We start from the raw sequence: 21,343 nt of genomic DNA on the forward strand, positions 1-21,343 counted from the left end.
GCATATGTAACCGATTCAGTGCATGGATATTGCAGCTTTTATAAAAAGGAAAAAAAGATCACTGTCTCCTAAAATTTCTATTAAAAACAAATTTGGCATTCTATTCGTGATTGTATAAATTTTTTGACACCTTTTCGTTAAGACTTCTCCTGTTTTTTTGGCCTATTGGGACTTTTTTAATGTGTTGTTATCAAAAAAAGATTGCACAAAATATGTATACCAGCAGAAAGATTAAAGCAAACCAATATAAGGTCTAGCTTCTACCAGATATTCAGCTAGGTCTACAAGATAAGTGTTGTTTGAAAGCATCAAGTCCTTTTTTAAATTTTTTTAATGACACTACTGTCATTAAAAGAAAAGCTTTTGTTAAATAAAGGTGGAGAATCGGTATAAAACCTGATGTTTTAATAAAGATTTTAGGTAAGAGCTCCACTTTGTTTTCATATTTAAATTTTACTATGTGTGGTATTTATAATTTTAGCTTTAATTTTAATTTAATATTTGTTATACCTTGGTTCTTAGGGAGATACAAGTAGCTGACTAACTACTGGAAATTATAGCATTAATAATTATAAATACAGTAAGTCCTCTGTATACGAATGAGTTCTGTTCTGAGAGCACGTTTGTAAGTCCAACAAAAGTTAGCCTAGGTACCCAACCAACACCATTGGCTGTACTGTACTGTAATAGGTTTGTAGTACTTTTCACACAAATAATACATAAATAATAAACACTGAAAATGTTTTTAATCTGACAGTACAGTCCCTTGAAAAGTACAGCAGTACAGCATAAGGGCTGGCCTTCAGGGGCTGGCTTGAGTGGACCGGCGGGAAGCGTTTCTGCCTAGAGGAGGGGGAAGAGATGGGGGTGGTGGGACAGTGCTGTGCTCTGTGTCCAGCGCTGGGCAGTGAAGTACACAGGGGGTGTGTGCAGGTGACCATGGGGGCCAGACATGCACGTGAACTCAGTGACTGGGCCTGCGAGCACACGTTGACATCTTAGAAAGTTCACAGCTTGAACGTGCGTATGTAGGGGACTTAACTGTGTAGTTTCTTTTTCACACCAGGGTGATTGATTATGTTATTTTTTCCCTTTCCATTTTAGTGATTCCAAATGATATTTCAAGTGGCCCTGCGATTTTAGGACAGCCGCCAAATGTGACAAGCAATTCTGGAATTCTGGGAGTCCAAAGACCAAACGTATCCAGTAATAATGAAATTCTTGGAGTCCGGCCATCTAATGTTTCCAGTAGTTCTGGGATTATTGGAGCCCAGCCACCAAATATTCTAAGTAACTCTGGAATTTTGGGATTACAGCCACCAAATGTGTCAAGTAGTTCTGGACTTTTGGGAGTGCTCCCCCCAAATATGCCTAATAGTTCCGGACTTCTCGGAGTACAGCCACCTGGTGTTCCAAGTACTTCTGGGCTTTTGGGAACACAACCACCAGCTGGGCCTCAAAACTTACCCCCTTTAAATCTTCCTAATCAAAGGATGCCTGCAATGCCAATGTTAGACATTCGTCCAGGACTGATACCACAGACGCCTGGACCACGATTCCCTTTAATACAGCCTGGAATTCCACCCCAGCGGGGACTCCCTCCCCCAGTAGTACTTGATTCAGCTCTGCATCCACCACCCCGTGGTCCTTTTCCTCCAGGAGATATTTTTAGTCCACCTGAAAGACCTTTTCTAGTTCCTGGAAGACAAAATGTAGAAAATGTTCCTAACCCAGAAAAAAGGATACCACTTGGGAATGATAACATCCAGCAGGAAGGTGACAGAGATTACCGGTTCCCTCCCATCGAACCCAGGGAAGCCATCAGTAGACCTCCCCCGGTGGATGTTAGGGATGTGGTTGGACGACCTGTTGATCCACGAGAAGGACCTGGAAGGCCTCCGCTAGACGGTAGAGATCATTTTGGAAGACCTCCCGTAGATATCAGGGAGAATCTTGTGAGGCCAGGCATAGATCATCTTGGCCGAAGAGACCACTTTGGCTTTAATCCAGAGAAGCCCTGGGGGCACAGAGATTTTGATGAGCGAGAGCATCGAGTTCTACCAGTCTATGGCGGTCCGAAAGGCTTACATGAAGAAAGAGGTAGATTTCGGTCTGGAAACTACCGGTTTGATCCTCGAAGTGGTCCTTGGAACAGAGGATTCGGACAAGAAGTTCACAGAGATTTTGATGACCGCAGAAGACCCTGGGAGAGGCAGAGGGACAGGGATGACAGAGATTTTGATTTCTGCAGAGAAATGAATGGGAATCGTCTTGGACGTGATAGAATTCAAAACACCTGGATCCCCCCTCCTCATGCTCGGGTTTTTGAGTTTTTTGAAGGGGCCGCTTCTCAACGAAAAGGTGATAACGTGCCTCAGGTTAATGGTGAAAATACTGAGAGACATGCCCAGCCCCCACCTTTACCAGCGCAGAGTGATCCTGAACTGTATGAAAAGCTGGCATCTTCAAGTGAAATAAGCAAGGAGAAGAGTGACACAGTTGCTGATATAGAGAGTGAACCAGTGGTAGAAAGCACAGAAACTGAGGGGACATAATCATCACTCAGTAGGTAAAAGATACATTTTGTAAAGTTGTCATCTCTCTGTAATAGGTTAATGGCTGACTGGACCATAGTTGTTCACTTTTGTCTGCCAGAATTAAGTTAATCTGATGTTCATGTTCACCTTTCTCTTAAAATAATTGTACAACTGACTTGTATAGACATTGTTCTTAATATGAACATGGTAGGTAAACATTTTTTTATTTTTCTGATAAAATATAAATGTTGCCCCCTGATTCTTTTAACTTCAAGGAAACGAATAACAGCTTGTCAGAGACTTCCTATGGAAGAAAGAATTTTTTTTAGATACTACCATTAGGTTGGATATGGTAATAGATATATTTCAGAATAGCAAGTGATGGTATATCTTATCCATATCTTCAGGCTGCTGCAGAATTTTAAGGTAATAGACAAAGCTGTGATATTTTATGCAAAGACTGGCTCTAACTATTTGAGGAGCACAATACAGAGATTTTAAAAAGTGATTTTGTAAAATCTACACTCTGGTCTCTGTTTCTCCAAAGTAAGTGTTTGTGATTTGTTCCTCATACTGCAGTGAGTTCAAAAGAAAAAAGAAAACAACATCAATATTAAAGTACGTTTCAATGTTGGGTGAACTTTGTTTTTAGATGCCAATAAAACTTCTTTGTTTGATAACAGTGTTCTAGGAATTGTATTTTTTTAACCTACAAATTCTTAAAACCATGGATCATTAGCAGCATGTGCTTAGTTGTTGCAGAAGTTTTCTATTATTCTTAGTAACAACAAAGAACCGTGTGTGGGAAAAGCATGTACTTTGATATAAAAAATCATGCAGTCTCATTAGTATATGTGTAATATCTGTGCATATTTATTGTGTAAGTCATATGTAGATTTTTCTGTTTCTCTGTATGTCTGTTTCATGCACATACAGAGAAAAATAGAAAGTTGATAGTTCAGATAATAAAATATTCTTTAAAACTAGGTAGAAAATTAGAGAAATTTGACTAATTGACATTGCTCATAGTTACAGCTCCTAGCCTCTGTGATGGTAAAATATGAAATATTGTAAAGAGATACACTGACAGTATGGCGGTTCTTTTTTAGTACAGTTAAGCATGAAGTCAGATTTAGCATGGAGCCGAATTTCCCGTAAATGCTTGCATTGCTTTCTTTCACATTATAATTGCTATTCTGCATAGATAGTGCTTGTACTTACTGATACTTACTGGTCACTTGCCTAAAGTGAATTCCTTAATTGCACAAAATGTAGAGTTTTGGGTGTTGGTGGATTTAAAAACATTAATTTGTATTCCAGAAACAGTGTGTCCGTCCTGGGTTTTGTAGGCTCTGCGTGACACTGTTTCAGATTAGCCTCCAAAGTAAACCCGAGTAGCAGAAAAATTGGGGATTAGTTTCTGGTTATATTTATTATTATTTGCTTTTGCATTTCATTTATTTGCTGATTGTTTCTCCTTTGAATTTTACATATATACACACATATATAAAACCATTGGTGTTTTGTTTTTTTTTGTTTCTAATGAAGGCTTTCATTTGGTCCCGTGAATAGTCATTTGTTTCCTCTTCTGATAATTCATCATTGGTTCTATTTATCTAAAATTCTTCAGTTTTGCTTGTCAGGCTTCCCCCAGAAATGATAGCCATACACCAGTCATTTAAAATTGGGTGGTTTTGCTTACCTCTTGTGATCTAGAGGTCTTTAAGGTTCCTCGCCAGAAATATTCTTTTCTTCTTACATGTTCTGAAATAGAAATAGTATGTTATTTATTTATTTTTTTGGAAAAGTAGATGAGAATGGAAATCGGTGTTTATTTCTAAGGTCATTGAATTCAGTCCAGTAATTTGAGTTGGTTTCATATCATTTCCTTGGGGTAGTGGGGAAAACTGTGACACTGGTACAAAGTTTTAATGTTCTGGGAAGATTTGCCTTGCCCTTAAGGAAATTATATTAACTGGAATTTCTTTCAAGCTATTCAGTACTTTAGTTGCATTTATCATTATTAAAATTGACATTACCTGGTATTAAGTAGCCACAAAAAAAAGTGAGACTTTTCAGTGAATTTTGATGCCAAGCTTTTTACCACCCTTGGGCTTTCATGTGCAAACTTGAAAACAAAATGTGTACACGTATTGCCCTGGCTTGAAGATTCTGCTGGTGGAAGTTTGTTGATCAGCTGTCAGTACTGTATCCTCGAGACCACCTTGAAAGTGTGCAACACTCTTAAAACAGCTGAGAAACACTTATGTGTAGTTATGCTCACTTTATCTTTTATTGTTGTGTAAAGTTTGAATGAAAGGATATTATTCATCCTGATACCAAATTTCCCAAACTGATACTTACACTATTATTTTTTAGATGGTGGAGAGAAAAGCTAATTGTCTTACTTTGACAATTTGACTAAATTTGACTTAAGACCTGTCACATTTTTGACACTTTTGGTCACAGTACTGCTGTCACTAGAATGTGAGCAGTTAGAAATGTGCAAGGAGTAACCTAAATATTTCAATAAAAGAGATTGAACTGCTGCAGGCAGTAATTACATCAGACATGAGGTCACATAGTTTTTATTTGTGATAGAGAATGATGTGGCTTCCTGTGGTGTTAGTAGATTGCAGCATTAGTAGACATTCATCTTTAAATTTTTTTTGTCTTTAAACATTTCATTGAACATTGGCTTCTGTTAGCATGAATGCGTATACTGCACTTTGATCATCTGTATTGTAGATAGAAACTTCTTTTAAAGCAGGGTAGTCTTTACAGCGTATCATCAGTGAAATGTTACTTTAATTTTATTTCATTGTATAGGGAGGACAGAATACTAGGAAAGCATTGTAAGATGGAATAGTATAAAATTGCTTGTTTAAAACTTTGGAAATGACTTCCTATAATATTTAATTTATACAGTTATTATTTAAGCTATATGTTCTTACCAGGACAGTTTCCTTTGTTCTGATAATTTAGTTGCTTCCACAAATTTATTGGCCATTTTTCACTCATACAAAATACAGCTTTATGGAATGACACGTTTGGGATTCTTTTGGGAATGGGACAGTTTCGTTACATTTTAAAAGAGTAAGTTACCTCTTTTAGTTTGAAAAAGTATTTTTAAAATAAACTCTAGTTCATCAGCTCTAAGGTGCCATTAATTGTAAGAAGCACCATTCAAAAATTAAAAAATGCTTCCAGTATGACATGTCAGTGATTATAACATGCATTTGTAATTCAGGAATGTCAAAATGTAGAACGGGTCTTAGAATCAAAGAAATATGGTATTTCTTTGGTATGTGTGTGTATATATATATATATATATATATATATATATGGAATATATATATGTGTGTATATATATATTCCATATATATATTCCCTTATTCATTAATGATTTAGGAAAATTTTTTATTTTTTGTCATTGTATATATTTTAGATGGGCACAACATTTAGTGAAAAAAATTTAACATTCAATTAAAAATAACTTTGTTATACCTTATGTGCCTTCATCATTATTATTGGGTGCTGTGTTAATAAAATGTCTTAAGGGCTTTTAACTCTTTCAAAGAAAAGCATTAGCATATTACTCTTTAAATGTAGAAGAGGAGAGCACGTTTATGTTCATTTTTAAGATAGGCAAAATAAAATTATGTAAGTAAGCATAGATACTACAGTGTGGCAGAGAATTATGTTTCCTTAATTGATGATGCTGTGGTTTTATAGGGAACATTTTAAACCATAAGTAGGCTCTACAAAATTTATTTTCTACTAATGAAAAGTCAGGTTACTACATTTTTTAATGGGAGATTTAAAAACAAGATACCTTGATGTAAACTTTCTGGAACTAGAATTTAAAATTAATGGCCCAGATTGTTTTCTTTGGGGCGCATTAAATAGAGGGCATGGGTATTGAAAGCTATTTGAAATGCACTTTCTCTGTGGTTCTTAGCCAGGAGATGTGTGACAGAGTCACCTGTGGGGCTCTTAGAGAATATGGGGTTGGGGGTGGTCACTGCAGACTTATTAATGCAGAATCTCCTGGGGAGATACATATTTATACACACACACCCACACACACACATCCCTTCTATGCATTACCAGTTTAGATATGTTAAAATCTGTAAATATGTAATGTACCCTACACTTGAGATTTTTAAGTTTTTTTTTTTTTTTTTTTAGTAATACAGAGTTTTTACTGTTTCAATAAAGTATATACTTAATTGTAATTGGTATTGGCGGATGAATAAAAAAGTCCATCATCACAGATGTTTTACATTCGAGTTAATCTAAAAATGAATTTATTACAGCAAGAAAGGGATGGAAGGAAGTATAGGAGATGGTTTTGTAAGAAGTATTTTTGACTCAACTGAAACCTTGTTATAGGATACCTCAAAGAAAAATTTACTAGATACCATGTAATTAAATGCTTTGATTATCGAAAGTGCCCCTTTGGAACAAAACTGCAAGTATTATCAGGGATTAGGAGAAAGGTTACTAGTAGGACTACTTAGATGTGGTTGCACATCAAAAACTAATGCAATCCAGTGCTTCGTTCTGGCATGAGCTTTGCTCATTTTTGTTCCCTCTCCTTAGTTCAACAGGAGGCTCTTTGCCTCATATGAACACTTAGAATCACTCTGCCTTGCTCTAGTCAAAATAGAGAACAGATATTCCAAGTAATTTATTAAAAATACATGTAGGGTGTCAAAAGGGGTAAAATGGGGCTAATGGGCTAACTTTAGATTGTATGAGAAGCATTAGATGCTTCAGGCAGTAGGATGATCACCTGTCATGAGGGAAGCCGAGAACCCAGAAGGTGGTAGAGTGCGCACTTGGAACTTGTGACCTTGGGCCCTTAGTTTAGTGAGAACAGATGAGTTCGTTTCATGAGCGTATTGAACTTACACGGCAGTGGCAGGATGTGGAACTTGGTTGGCCTGTGATGTTTGTCCTTGCACCACTATCTCACACACACACCACACCCCTACCCCCGCCACGGGCAGCTATCACTGTTTCGTCTAATTTTTTCTGCCTTTCTCAGAATTCTCATCGTTCTCATAGCACCTCCCATCCTCCTTTTTAACCCATCATTCCAAGCAGAGACCATCAGTTTGGATTTGTCTGTTGAAAGCAGTTTGCTGCTCCTTTGCTTAGTGATTGCTAAGGTCATTTAAGTTTTGTGTTCTGTAAAAGAGCAGCTGAGGAAGCAGGCTGGACAGAGAGAAAGGCTAATAATATTGGAACACTTTTGAAGAGAACACAGTTCTTAGTACCTTTAGGTTTTTGTAACTGGCTTTAATGTTTCTAGATGTCTGTCTTTGGCCAAGTGACTGCATCTCTCTCAGCATCATTTCTTAACAGCTAGCCTGCAGGCTGTCTTGTTTTTTTTTTTTAGTTGATAATAGTAGCTAATATTTAATAGACATACACCCGGGTGATTTTATTAGCATCATAATGTAATCCTCATTGACAGTCCTATGAGGTATTTGTTATTTTAATATCTCTTACAAATGACAGGCACAGATTTAATATCCTAAGGTCTCACAGCTCGCAAATGTTTCAGCAAAGATTGAAATCCAAGTCTGTCAGATTAAAAACTTACCACTTAATAAAGTGCCAGACACATGCAGCAGAGGCTCACCAACTACTAGTTCCTCTCCTGCTCTCTTTGGAAAAGGCAAATAAATTTGGTGCAGAAGAATGTAAACTTGAACAGCCCCTACCAGGCTTATCCTTAAATAGGGAAAGGCTGCAGTGAAACGCTCAGCTGGTATTTTCACTGTTCAAGTGTCTGTGGGGCTTTCTTCTCTTCCAGTGGCTGAATGTTCACTTCAGCTTCGTTTGCTTAGATTCTGCTTTCAGGATTTGTTTTTTCCTGAAGTGGTAGCATAGCATAATATTGTTAACTGTTAAGTAACTTGCTACTCCGGAGGCAGGTTTGTATTGCATTGATACTTAAGATTTCTTTTTGAAAGCACCTTTTCCCACAAATTAAATAAAATTTCAAAGCTTTTTTATTCTTGAAAATGTTTTAATGTAAAGCAGCACCAGTGGTAGGTTGCAAATTTATATTTTAGGGTGTGGCTTTGGCAGCTCCTTTCTGAACTGTGCCAGTTATACACTGTATATTTAGCCAAAACTTAGTACTTAGTTTTCTTGTGTATAAAACTCCTATATTAGGAATATTTTGTGACTTGAAATAAATGAAATATGTAAAGTTAGCTTTACACATACATAGTAAGCATTCAGTGTTAAGTCTTTTATTCACCACTTGAATTCACGTAGTCTAGAGGTTAGCTGTTGTCTTTGGTAGGAGTGGATAATTTGCAGTTATTTTACTTTCTTAGAATATGTAACCTGATTCTAGGTTTTCTTCAAGTCACTAAATTTAGATTCTTTTGAGGTTTAATCCACAGCATGTCATGGTGCTGGTCTTTGGTGACCTTTTCCAAAGTCTTTTTTCACGTGTGATTCTAAACATCGTGGCCATATTACTGCCTGATCCACACATCAGGGGAATATGCTTACCATATCTGTGAATTATTCTTCTATTTCTACTAATCTTGCCAAAGTTAATTACTATTTTGCTTATTGTTATTATTTGAAATAAAAAGTTCTTGCTTTTGAACAATTGATTTTTAGTGACATGAGTCTTGTGTTTATTACTGAAGTCGGGTCAGTTTGCACATTAGTAAGGATATTAGTAAAATCAGAAGACTTGCACTGAAAATAAAATAATCTTTGAAAGTATGAAAGATAACTTACGTAAGAATTGTTCTTTCCTTCTCTGGTGATTGAAACTGCTTTGAATTTTTTATATAGGCGAGGGTAGCATTTACCATCTTATGAAACTCTGAGATAATCACATCATATAGCACTGTGGTCATACCCACGGTAAAGGTTTAGAGATTTCTAAGTAGTGAAGCTGTTGGGGCTTCATTTAGGAAAGTGTTTTTTTGTAGAATGTATTTAACAATATATGAATCACAGCCTTTTTTATTTTTTTAAATCATATTACTTTCTGCATTGTTAGCCAAATAGTCTGTTGACCATATGTTAAAGCTCCTTCTCATTACAGGGAGAAGGGTTTGAGAGTGGAGAGAGAAAAATTTTAACCTCTGTGTCATGGACATTCTGTATCATTTATCTTCAGAAACATACTTTTCTGTAGGAGCCATTTCCCTTCTTTACAAATAAGCAAACTGAAGTCCACAGTCACACAGCTTTTGATTTGTACAGGTATTTGAACCCAGGTTTTTGCTGACCAGGCAAAGCTGTACTTTACTTTAAAAGATACTCTTGGACGTATGCTAAGTCGCTTTAGTTAGTTAGTTCAGTCGCTCAGTCGTGTCCGACTCTTTGCGACCCCATGAATCATAGCACGCCAGGCCTCCCTGTCCATCACCAACTCCCGGAGTTCACTCAAGTTGTGTCCAGGTCTTCACAACACTATGGACTGTAGCCCCCACAGGCTCCTCTGTCCGTGAGATTCTCCAGGCAAGAATACTGGAGTGGGTTGCCATGCCCTCCTCAGGAGGACCTTCCCGACCCAGGGATCAAACCAAGGTTACATCTGCTGCGTTGCAGGTGGATTCTTTAGCACTAGCGCCACAGATTTTAATTTTAACATGTGGTCTGTATAATTCCATAGAGCTGCTGGAACAACATACCAAAAAGTGAGTGACTCAGAACAACAGAAACAGAATCTCTTACCGTTCTAGAGGCTAAAATCTGAAATCGAGCTGTTGGCAGGGCCATGCTCTCTCTGAACACTAGAGGAGAGCCTCTCTTGTCTTTTCCCAACTTGTGGAAGTTCTCAGCAGTCCTTGTTATTCTCGGCTTGTAGACACATCACTTCAGTCTCTGCCTCTGGCGTCAAGTTGCTCTTCGATCACGTGTCTTCGTATCACCTTCCTTTTATGTCTGTTGGTAAATTTTCTTCTTAAATTAGATACTAGTTATATTGAATTAGGGGCCCACCCTACTCCAGCATGACCTCTTCTTAACTAATGATATTTATAATGACTGTTTCCAAATGAGGTCCCATTCTGAGCTACTGGAAGTTGGAACTTACACATTTTTGGAGGACACATTTCGTAACAGCCTATGGCTGAATTCTGTAACTATTTAAGTAAATAGACCTTTGGAGAAGGCAATGGCAAGCCACTTCAGTACTCTTGCCTAGAAAATCACATGGACAGAAGAGCCTGGTGGGCTGCAGTCCATGGGGTCGCTACTAGTCGGACACGACTGAGCGACTTCACTTTCACTTTTCACTTTCACACATTGGAGAAGGAAATGGCAACCCACTCCAGTGTTCTTGCCTGAGGAATCCCAGGGATGGCGGAGCCTGGCCGGCTGCCGTCTATGGGGTCGCACAGAGTTGGACACAACTGAAGTGACTTAGCAGCAGCAGCAAATAGACCTTGGTGGCTCAGACCGTAAAGCATCTGCCTGCAATGCAGGAAACCCAGGTTTGACCCCTGGGTTGGGAAGATCCCTTGGAGAAGGGAATGCTACCTACTTCAGTTTTCTTGCTTGGAGAATTCCATGGACAGAGGAGCCTGGCGGGCTACAGTCCCTTCATGTCCCAAAGAGTTGGAAACGAGCAACTGAGCGACTGACACTTCCACTTTCAAATAGACATTGAATAGTTTAAAACATACTTAGGAAAAAATAAAACATACTTAGGGAAAATAGTCATATTTTAGAGTGATGAAACGCATCTGTATAGGATTTCATTGTTAATTATGATAGACACTGCCTAGCTTTTTAGGTGAATTTGTAATACCCATAATTTTATGTTTTTTAGTCATACTTGAACTAACAAATCTGCAAAGAAAATCCAATAATAGTAACATATAGCAAAGCGTCTCCTGCAATTTTTTCTTGCACTTAAAATGATTCATGCTGACTTTTAAATATGAAGGTTTTAGACTTCATTAAATATAGCTCACTGAAAATATGCAGTGTATTTCATTTCTGTTTATTTTTTGTAGTATGTTAGCATTTTTTGTTTTGTCCAGATTTTCTGTTAAGCAAGTGATAATGACTATCGTTTTGCTATTTCAGTGGTTTGTTAGAAATAGCTTTCTCATTTACCAAATAAGTTAACAATTTGTTATTTTCATTTAGTGGTATAACCTTAATATATTTCTCTTTTTTTCCATACAATTATTTAGCAAAATCTTTGAAAAACAGCTTTGTTTTTCAGAATCCAAGTGGTCTGATTATATAGGTCTTTACCAAATAGGTCTTTTAACAGTATTCCCTATGACTTGTGGAAATTTGAACGGGCACTTCTCCTGATTTTCATCTGAAGAGCTCCAAAGCACTTAGAACACTGCCTGGCTTGTAGACTACACTGGTGTTTGCTGTTGTTATACTTGTCCAAGATGGCTGAGACTTTGTACATGTTAAGTCGCTTCAGTCATGTCCGACTCTGCAACCCTGTGGGCTGGCTGTAGCCCGCCAGGCTCCTCTGTCTGTGGGATTCTTCATTACAAGAATACTGGAGTGGGCTGCCATTTCCTCCTCCAGGGGATCCGCTCAACCCAGGGAACCGAATCTGTGTCTCTTACCTCTCCTGCATTGGAAAGCAGGATGTTTACCACCAGCGCCACTTGAGAAGCCCAAATAGTGACTTTGGGGGCATGCAAATCAGTGGTATATGTTAATTGCAGATAATTAAGGGATAATATATGCAGATTTTATATTACAACCCCATATCAGGGAGCTTTAACGCTCCAAACTTTTCCTGCCTCTAAAGCTTACTTAGTTATTCGAGCTGTATTTGTGTTTCTGGTCCAGTCTTGAAACACAGGAAGTCTGATTAGCTAGGCCAGTGGCAAGCCTGCTGGCACACCTGGCTTACCAATCAGGAAGGGATGGCAGTGGTCTAAGAACAGTTAGAAAGCTTCCTTTCTTTGGTTCTTGTTCAGTTGCTAAGTTCATGTGCGACTCTGCAACCCCACAGACTGCGGCACACTAGGCTTCTCTGCCCTTCCCTAAATCCCAGAGTTTGCTCAAATTCATGTCCATTGAGTCGGTGATGGTATCTAACCATCTCATCCTCTGCTGCCCTCTTTTGCCTTGAATCTTTCCCAGCATCAAAGTCTGTTCCAGTGAATCAACTCTGCGTCAGGTGGCCAAAGTACTGAAGCTTCGTTTTCTTTTGTTGATTGTCTAAATATGGGAAGGAATACAGAGGCCAGGGAGAAACAAATAGACTAGAGCAGCCTCGGGCAAGGTCCTGTTTGCCCATCAGTACACACAACAGTGTCTCCGAGCTATTCAGCGGATACCGAAACCCCTTCCAGGTGGGAGAAGGTAACAGTGGTATGCTACCCACAAGCATGTAGAGCCCAGGCCAGTTGGTCCTATGTCCAGATAGTAACAATTCAGTGGCTAAAAAGTGTTCCTGATTTTCTTACTCAGTGAAGTAGGTACTCAGGTGTTAAGAGTAGATATTTTTTCATGAGACTTGAAAAAGGCCGATTAAGGGGAAAAAAAGATTTACACATTTCCCATGAATGTATTCATACTAAAAAAAAAAAAAGTTGAGAATTCCTTGGCTGTCCAGTGGATAAGACTGTGCTTTCACTGCTGAGGGCAAGGGTTCGATCCCTGGTTGGATAACTAAGATCCATAAGCCACACCATTCAGCCATTCGACCAAAAAAAAAAAGTTGTTAATTGTGGAAATAAATTTTTAGCAGTTGTGTCTGACTCAATCCATTATACGGGGAAACCACATTTAGAAAAATGATTTTAAAACATTTCTATTAGACCTCTTTGTATAATACTGAGAGTTTGAAAAACATGTTTAGAGTTATTTTATCCCAAATGAAGTCTGTCAAATAAAATTTGAGATCTCAAAAGAGATTATCTATTTGAGAGAAAGAAGTGAGGTTATTTTGGTCATTCATAGCAACCAGTTTAGGAAGACATAGTAGGGATCTTGGTTTCATTGGAAATCATGAAATGCCACCATAACCATAGTTACCTGTACTTCCAAAGGTAAAGCAGTAATTTAATTTCTCATCAGAGCTTTAGAAAAATAATAGCTAGATTCTTCAGAGGGTAATGTAAAATGTAATTGTTACCTTCATATAGAAAGCTCAACTTGGAATGCAGCAACCCCTTCACCGCGTTACAGCCGTATTGTTTCTTGGCCACACGCTACACACATACAGAGCTGGGACTCAAAATGAAGAGGTCTAAGGACAAAGTCTTAATTGTCACCAGGGTCACAGTTCAAAGCCATTGTTGTAATTTGAGCTGTGTGTTAAATACTCTCTTCGTAACGTGACTTTCATACTCTGAGCAAATAGAATCAGTAGTGTACGTTTTAATTAATGGTAGATGAAGAATGATTTCTCAACTAGTATCAGTGTTCAAAGGGCCAGAGAAGGGCTTCCCTCACACCAGTATTTTTCATTTAACTGATAGTATAAGTAGGGTATGTGGGAATGTTTATGGATGAAGCAAGAATTCTGATGGATGGGGGATTCAGCTGAGAAGCTATGGGAATAAAGGCACTGACTAACCTTTGGATCTCATGAACCTCCAGGTGTGATTATTCTAACTCTCCAAGGGTTGTAGACTAGGGTATGGCCTTGACTGTTTCTGACATACTAAATATCAGATGGAAATGGTTTTAAGAGTATATGGTGGTGGTTTAGTCACTAAGTTGTGTCCGACTTGCGATCCCGTGGACTGTAGCCTGTCAGGCTCCTCTGTCCATGGGATTCTCCAGGCAAGAGGACTGGAGTGGGCTGCCATTTTCTTCTCCAATTAAGAGTATACAGAAGTAGTATAACCAGGTCTTGAAAACAGCCATGACATCTAAGTCGAGAGAGCTGAATAAGGCTGACATTTTGTGGTGAGTTATTGAGCCCTTGCAAAGTGTGAGTTTCTGTTTCTCCAGTAGAATGCTTTGCTGCTCTTCCCTTTGCTCCTCAAAGTTTAGACAGCTCTGTATCCCTTTCTGTAGCTCTAGTGGTTGGTGGTCTGGTAGAAAAAGAAAGTGAGTTATTGACTACTTACTCCTTGTTGTTGGGACTATTGTCAGATACCTACTTTGGCACCTTAAACAAAGCTCCTCTTCTGGCTGGACGTGCCGGAGCCAAGTTGATTTTTAATAGTAAATTTTTTTTCCATTGCTCAATGAGTAGTCTTACTTGGTTTTTGTTTCTGTCCTGACTGTTTACATTTTTAACATTTGAAAATGGTTTCTGATAATCTAATACAGCTTACACACGTAAATATACGCACATGCAAATGTGTATATACCAGACACCTTCTCAAAGAACCTTTAGCAAGCCTTGTAGATTTTCTTTTGATCCTTTGTAATGGTACTTGAGGCTTCCCTGGTGGCCCAGAGGTTAAAGCGTCTGCCTCCAATGCGGGAGACCCAGGTTCGATCCCTGGGTTGGGAAGATCCCTGGAGAAGGAAATGGCAACCCACTCCAGTACTCTTGCCTGGAGAATCCCACGGACGGAGGAGCCTGGTAGGCAACAGTCCATGGGGTTGCAAAGAGTCGGACACGACTGAGTGACTTCACAATGGTACTTGAATATTCTTTCAGGAAGCAGACAACTTAAAACCAGTCTTTTTTTCTGCTTTGAGTCTCACATCTGCTTATCAGACTTGTAGCTCTTAGGAATTAGATCTTTAAAGCTGGATAAATTCTCATCCGATTCAACCCACTCTTGAAAAAAATGACTCCTTTAAATGCCCCAAGAAGAGGAAATTAATACGTGTGTGTATGTGTGCGCGCGTGCTTCGTCACTCAGTCGTGTCCAACTCTGGGACCCCGTGGACTGTAGCCCACCAGGCTCCTCTGTCCTTAGGATTTTACTCAATACTACATGTATTCTCAGAGAACAAGAGTGAACAGGAAAGCTGCCTTTAATTTTTAAAGCAGTAATACTTGTGACAGCTGGCTTAAAAAGGAAAAGCAGTAGCTTTAGATGATTTGTGAGTTACGATTCATCTTCTGGTTTATTATAACCTGATGGTGCTCTCTAAAACCATCAGGACTGTCTGCTGCTCTCCATGCCATCAGTACTGTGGTTCACTGTGGATTTTCTCCAGCTTCTTTGAACTAGCCGGTTCCAAACAATGCCACAAGTTAATTGAGACTGAACGACTTCAGAGAGAAGACAGGAGTGAGAGGAACAGAGCCGTGGGCGCGTGTGCCCCTTCTTGGCCTTCTGACCTGTTTGATGTTCACTGTTCTGACAAAAAGAAACCTTCTATTTTTATTTTTTGTGAATTTCTTGAAGGCTGTTTTATGGCTTTTCTTTTGGATATTGTAACTTGTGAACCATCATTCTGAAGTCCTTTTTATCCGACTGATAAATTCAGAGTAAAATACATTATTTCATTGGACCATTGGTGCATAGCATGGATTGATGGGAATAAGGACAGTATGTTTGACTCATCGTGTATTTAGAGTTCACATTTGAAACCCAAGCAGCAGACCTCTTGGGGTGATGATAAACATGCAAAAACGCCAGACATTTATATGGTTTTAGAATTTAGCCCAGGAAAGAGAACTTTATAGGTGCTCCTGCGCACAGTCTGATGTACACCCTTTGCGTGCTGAGTCGCTTCAGTTGTCTCCGACTCTGCGACCCTGTGGGCTGTAGCCCGCCAGGCTCCTCTGTCCATGGGATTCTGCAGGCAAGAATACTGGAGTGGGTTGCCATGCCCTCCTCCATCGGGAAGCTTCCTGATTCAGGGATTGAACCCGCGTCTCTTACGTCTCCTGCATTGGCAGGCGGGTTCTTTACCACCAGCATCACCACACCCTTGGGCCCTCTTTAACATTACAACTTATCCTAGCAGAAGGGAATTGGTACTGTTTTCAGTGGTTCTTCCCACACCCCTCTGCTTTAAGCATTTAAAATCTGGAATCCACTTCTGTTAAGGGGATTGCTGAGACCTTAGCAGCCTTCTGGCTTCTGGCTTTCTTGTATTCTTCTGATCTTAAAACTTTCATTGTTAATTGAAAATCTGTGAAGCCCCAGGAGCAGGACTTGACGTATTTTAGGGTGCCTTTTTCCTATAACTTGCACAATAGAAAGAGCCTTGAGTCTGGGGAAAGTTAGCATTGTAATCCTCATTGGTGACAGAATTTTTTACCGTGTATTGGTGCGCTAATTTTTATCTAGAACAAGGTTAAAGAGTATGGAAAGTGTCCCAGCATTTTCCTTCTTTCCTCAAAAGATGCATATATTTTACAGGTACAACAATGACAGATACTGTTAATCTATCCAGGGAGTCTCTCCTGCTGAGCCGTGAGTTTTCCACATCTCTCTGCTCACAGTTATTAGCGTTAGAACTGAAACCACTTCATTGTGGCCCTGACATATTTTACCATTGAAAACTTTGTGCCTAACTTGAATAGTTAGCCCAGTGACCTCTCAGTTTGAACTGTACGGTTTTTAGTTCTTAAGGTGACATGACATGATGTTACTTTCCATTGAACGCTGTTCAGATATTACTGTTTGGTGCCTCATTTGAGATACAGTCACATCTTGTATCATTTAGTCAATTAGCTGTTCTGTTCCTGAATTTTAAGTAGCTTACAACAAAAACAGTGCTATAGATAAGATTATTGACTCTTGAATCGATTGGCATATATACTGAAGTTTTATCTGCTTAATGTTCCTCCTGAAATAATTTGATGCAGTAGCTTGCAGCAGTAAATAGATGATAAGGGTTGTTGTTTCATCAATAGCTGAGTTGTGAGCCAGGTATTGAAACCCTTAGATTTGTTAAATAGAGTTATTTATATCCAGGCTGTTTTTTTAACTGTACTTACATTGCCTTTCTCAATTCTTAACACCTCTCAGCATGTTTCCAAATCATGTGCACTTTTCATTTGTCTTTGGAGGAATAAAAACATAATCTGACAGCTTTAGAGATAACACTGATTGCTGTAGGAACATGTTTGCCTCCAGTAAACTTTTTTGGCTGTAGGCTTATGTACCATTTGTAGTCAGGTTTTGGATGAAGTGCATGGGCTTTTCCGTATGTTAACACCCATTATCAGAGCTCATCATATAGAGACCTCAAAAGTGCAGAAAGTGAAAATGTTGGTTGCTCAGTCATGTCCAACTCTTTGCAATCCCATGGACTACAGCCCGCCAGGCTCCTCTGTCCATGGAATTCTCCAGGCAAGAACACTGGAGTGAGTGGGTTGCCATGTTGGGCTCCCTGATCTGTTTACCTTTCCCTGGCCCCTATCTGATGTCTACCATAAACACCATGTGTTTTGGCAGTTTGATGTAATCTACAGTTCCTCGAGAGTGCTTTACAGCCTGTCTTGCTGTTCCTTCTGCCTGAGTAGGAATGCTTGTCTTCTCCACTCTGCAGACTCCTTTTTATCTCCAAGGCTCTGTACAAGTGCCACAGCTTCAACCTTTTCTGCTCCCCCTGGGAAAGTAGCCCTTTTCTTCCGTAAGAGCTGAGATCAGATCTTATTTATCCTCCTAGTGAATTGCCTGCCTCATAATATACATTCAGTAAAAACTTTGTTGAAAGAATAAGTGAACGTTGAAAAGAAGTTAGAGTCAAAAAAACAAAAAGATCGCTGAAATCTATAGTGAAATCAGTTCTCAGCTATACAAAGCCTTAGACCTGTAACTGCAGCAACACTCTTGGAAGCTTGATAGAAACTCAGAATCCCTACTGACCAGCCGATTCCCTCCCAGACCTGCTTACTCATCATTTCATCAGGTGATTTGTAGTAATTATAAAATTTGAGAAATAGGATTCTAGGTCATTTTTTCCCCAACAAATGTGGGATTTCCTATGTTCAAATGGAATATATATACACATATATGTGTCTGTGTGTGAGCTCAATCTTGTCTGACTCTTTGCAACCCCATGGGCTGTAGCCCACCAGGCTCCTTTGTCCATGGAATTCTCCAGGCAAGAATACTGGAGTGGATTGCCATTCCCTTCTCCAGGGGATTTTCCTGACTCAGGGTTCCTGGGTCTCCTGCATTGGAGGCAGATTCTTTACCACCTGAGCCACCAGGGAAGACTATATATATATATATATATTATATATAATATATATATAAATCTTGGGATGAGGGTGGGCCTATAGATCTATGGATTTGGATCAATTCCTGGATTCCTTTCGGCCCTTTCTGACTGTGGAGGGGGAGGTCCCAAAGTTTATCTTGGCCTCACTTTACCCTGTAGGTATTGGCAATGTGCCCCATAAGGAATGTATATAATAAAGTATGAAAGGCTTAGAAAAGAAAAGTCATTGGTAAATGAGATGAAAAGATTGAAAACTATCAAGGCTTTATTATTTAAACATTATTGTAAGCAGTGTGACTCAGCTCGAAGATGAACATACAAAGGTGAATGGTGTTAAATAAAACAATTTTTGTGTAGTAGAATTTCAGTTGTAGTATTAAATTTTTTATAGCATAATTTCTAAAAGTTTTGGGAAATCTGATAGTTTTGAGTAATGGTTCTAAAAAGAAACACCATGAAGGCTCAAAGTTAGATGTTTTGACCAGACATCTAAATTTCCAAGTTTCCTTCCCAGATTCTTTGAAACTGATTTTAAAACTTTACATGCTAAGATTTAAATTTGATTCTCTTCAGAGCCCTCATCCGTGGATTTGAAGGAGGCGCTGTGAAATTTTTAGAAGTCAAGTGTATATTTCTTTGGAAGTTCAGTTTCCTTCACTGTCCCCCTCCTTCATTATAAATAACCCCAGTCTGTCTCACTTTTTAAAAGTTTCCAGAATATTAGTGGTGTGGCCCTTTTATGGCACGTTGCCTCTCATTCAACATCTGCACTGTCCAGCAAGGAAGTGCTTAGTCATACGTGGCTATTTAAACTGCTAAAAATTCAAAATTCTCTTGACCAGTCACACCACCCACACTTAAAATTCCCAGTAACCATGTGTGGTTGCGGCTCCCAAATTGGACAGCCAGAAAGTTCTATTTTGTAGCTCTATTCTAAAGAATGGTGATTACTGATCATAGTGGACCCCAAAAGTGGACTCTACCTGAGCAATTTTTTTATTCATAGTATTCTTCCCTCTACTGTATTATTTAAAAAAAGAGAAGAAGAACACCTATTGCTGCTGCTGAGTCGCTTCAGTCGTGTCTGACTCTGTGCGACCCCATAGATGGCCTCCCACGAGGCTCCCCCATCCCTGGGATTCTCCAGGCAAGAACACTGTAGTGTGTTGCCATTTCCTTCTCCAACACCTATTACCTTTGGTTATTTTCCATTAAAGAGTTATATACTTGAACAATTTTAAAGTTTTAAAGTTTTTTTTCCTTGAAGTTTTAAAAGAAAATTTTTAGACATCTTTAAAATACTATTTCTGGTAACAGAAAACAATGTTGCATTAAATATATTCAGTATTCATTTAGAGTTTTCATACTGCAACTAGGGCTTCCCAGGTGATGCTAGTGGTAAAGAATCCACCTGTGAGTGTAGGAGGTGCTGCAGATGTGGGTTTGATTCCTGGGTCTGGAATATCCTCTGGAGAAGGAAATGACAACCCACTCTAGTATTCCTGTTTGGGAAATCCCATAGACAGAGGAGCCTGGCAGGCTGCAGTCCATGGGTCACAAAGATTTGGACACAACTGAGCATGCACACATATATCCTTTACATTATTATTATGGCAGACACATCAACGGATATGCTGTGATTTTGAATAAATCAGCCAAAACAACAAAAGGCTAAAATGTTTACTGAGTGCTTCTGGCAAATTTACAGTGAATAGACGTAGTCAGTTATGTAAACATTCCAGATTGGTTTCCCAAGAACCAACCTATAAATCATTCCCGAAATTTCCACATGAGTGCTTATCAGGATCTTCCTTTTTAAAAAAAGTTCTGGAGCCCCTGAAGTGATATTTATTATTTGCTGATTTGTTTCTACAAAAACAAATTGGATTTATAGGTATGTAAGTAAATGCTGAGTTCATTTCATAGTATGAAATCTGCCGTTACTATTGTTGCCCCATTTAGTTGACTGTATATTTCCTGATGCGAAGCCATATTCTCTAGAATATGGAGAGATGGCTTCTGTAAGTAGTAAATGTAGTTGTAGGACTTATTCTGAGAGACTGGGAATCAGATAAGAATTGAAGAGAAATAATCCCCTGTTGTTGTTTAGTCGATAAGTTATGTCCGACTTATCTGTGACCCTATGGACTGTAGCCCACCAGGCTTCTCTGTCCATGGGATTTTCCAGGCAAAAATACTGAAGTGGGTTGCCGTTTCCTTCTCCAGGGGTTCTTCCCCGACCCAGGGATGAAACCCTTGTCTCCTGCATTAGCAGGCAGATTCTTAACTGTCTGAGCCACCAGGGAAGCCCCTTAATGTGTTTGAAAACAGCTTGAATGAAGATCATTGGCTGTATTTTTAAAACATGGCAAAATTTAGAAGATTATGACTTTTACCCATGATAGCAGACAGAAGTGGCAGTTTTTTAAAAAAATACATGTGTCGTTAACCTTTGAACAAAAAAAGGGGGTTCCATACAGTCAATTATTTGTGTGTAACCTATCATAGGCCCCCGATATTTGCAGTTCCACATTGGTGGATTCAACCAACCTCAGGTCACATAGTACTGTAGTTATCTATTATTGCAAGAAATCCGTGTGTAAATAGACCCACGCAGTTCAAGGGTCAACTCTAGTTGCTTCCATATAAAAGGTTTGTATGTAATTCTCATAGTGTTCATACTTTCTACATCTCCACAAAAGTGCAGTAAACTATTTGAGTTCAAAGTG

At 38.9% G+C, this 21,343-nt stretch overlaps 1 protein-coding gene across 10 annotated transcripts in view; it reads left to right on the forward strand.

Annotated features, from left to right (window-relative positions):
- SCAF8 (SR-related CTD associated factor 8) overlaps positions 1–21,343 on the forward strand; it is a 215,572-nt gene that overhangs the window by 86,725 nt on the left and 107,504 nt on the right. For 8 of the 10 annotated variants that reach the window (XM_088840842.1, XM_088840844.1, XM_088840845.1 and 5 more), the window contains exon 20: positions 1,105–2,569. In XM_088840842.1, coding sequence (XP_088696968.1) covers positions 1,105–2,555 — 1,451 coding nt within the window. In that variant the 3' untranslated portion in view covers positions 2,556–2,569. Of the gene's footprint in view, positions 1–1,104; positions 20,509–21,343 lie in introns of all 10 variants that reach the window. The other 2 variants (XM_088840850.1, XM_088840851.1) reach the window with 1 other exon arrangement.

Source organism: Moschus berezovskii, chromosome 10 (assembly GCF_049115385.1).
Source record: "Moschus berezovskii isolate FMDL1 chromosome 10, NW_MosBer_1.0, whole genome shotgun sequence".
NCBI classification, from domain to species: domain Eukaryota; kingdom Metazoa; phylum Chordata; class Mammalia; order Artiodactyla; family Moschidae; genus Moschus; species Moschus berezovskii.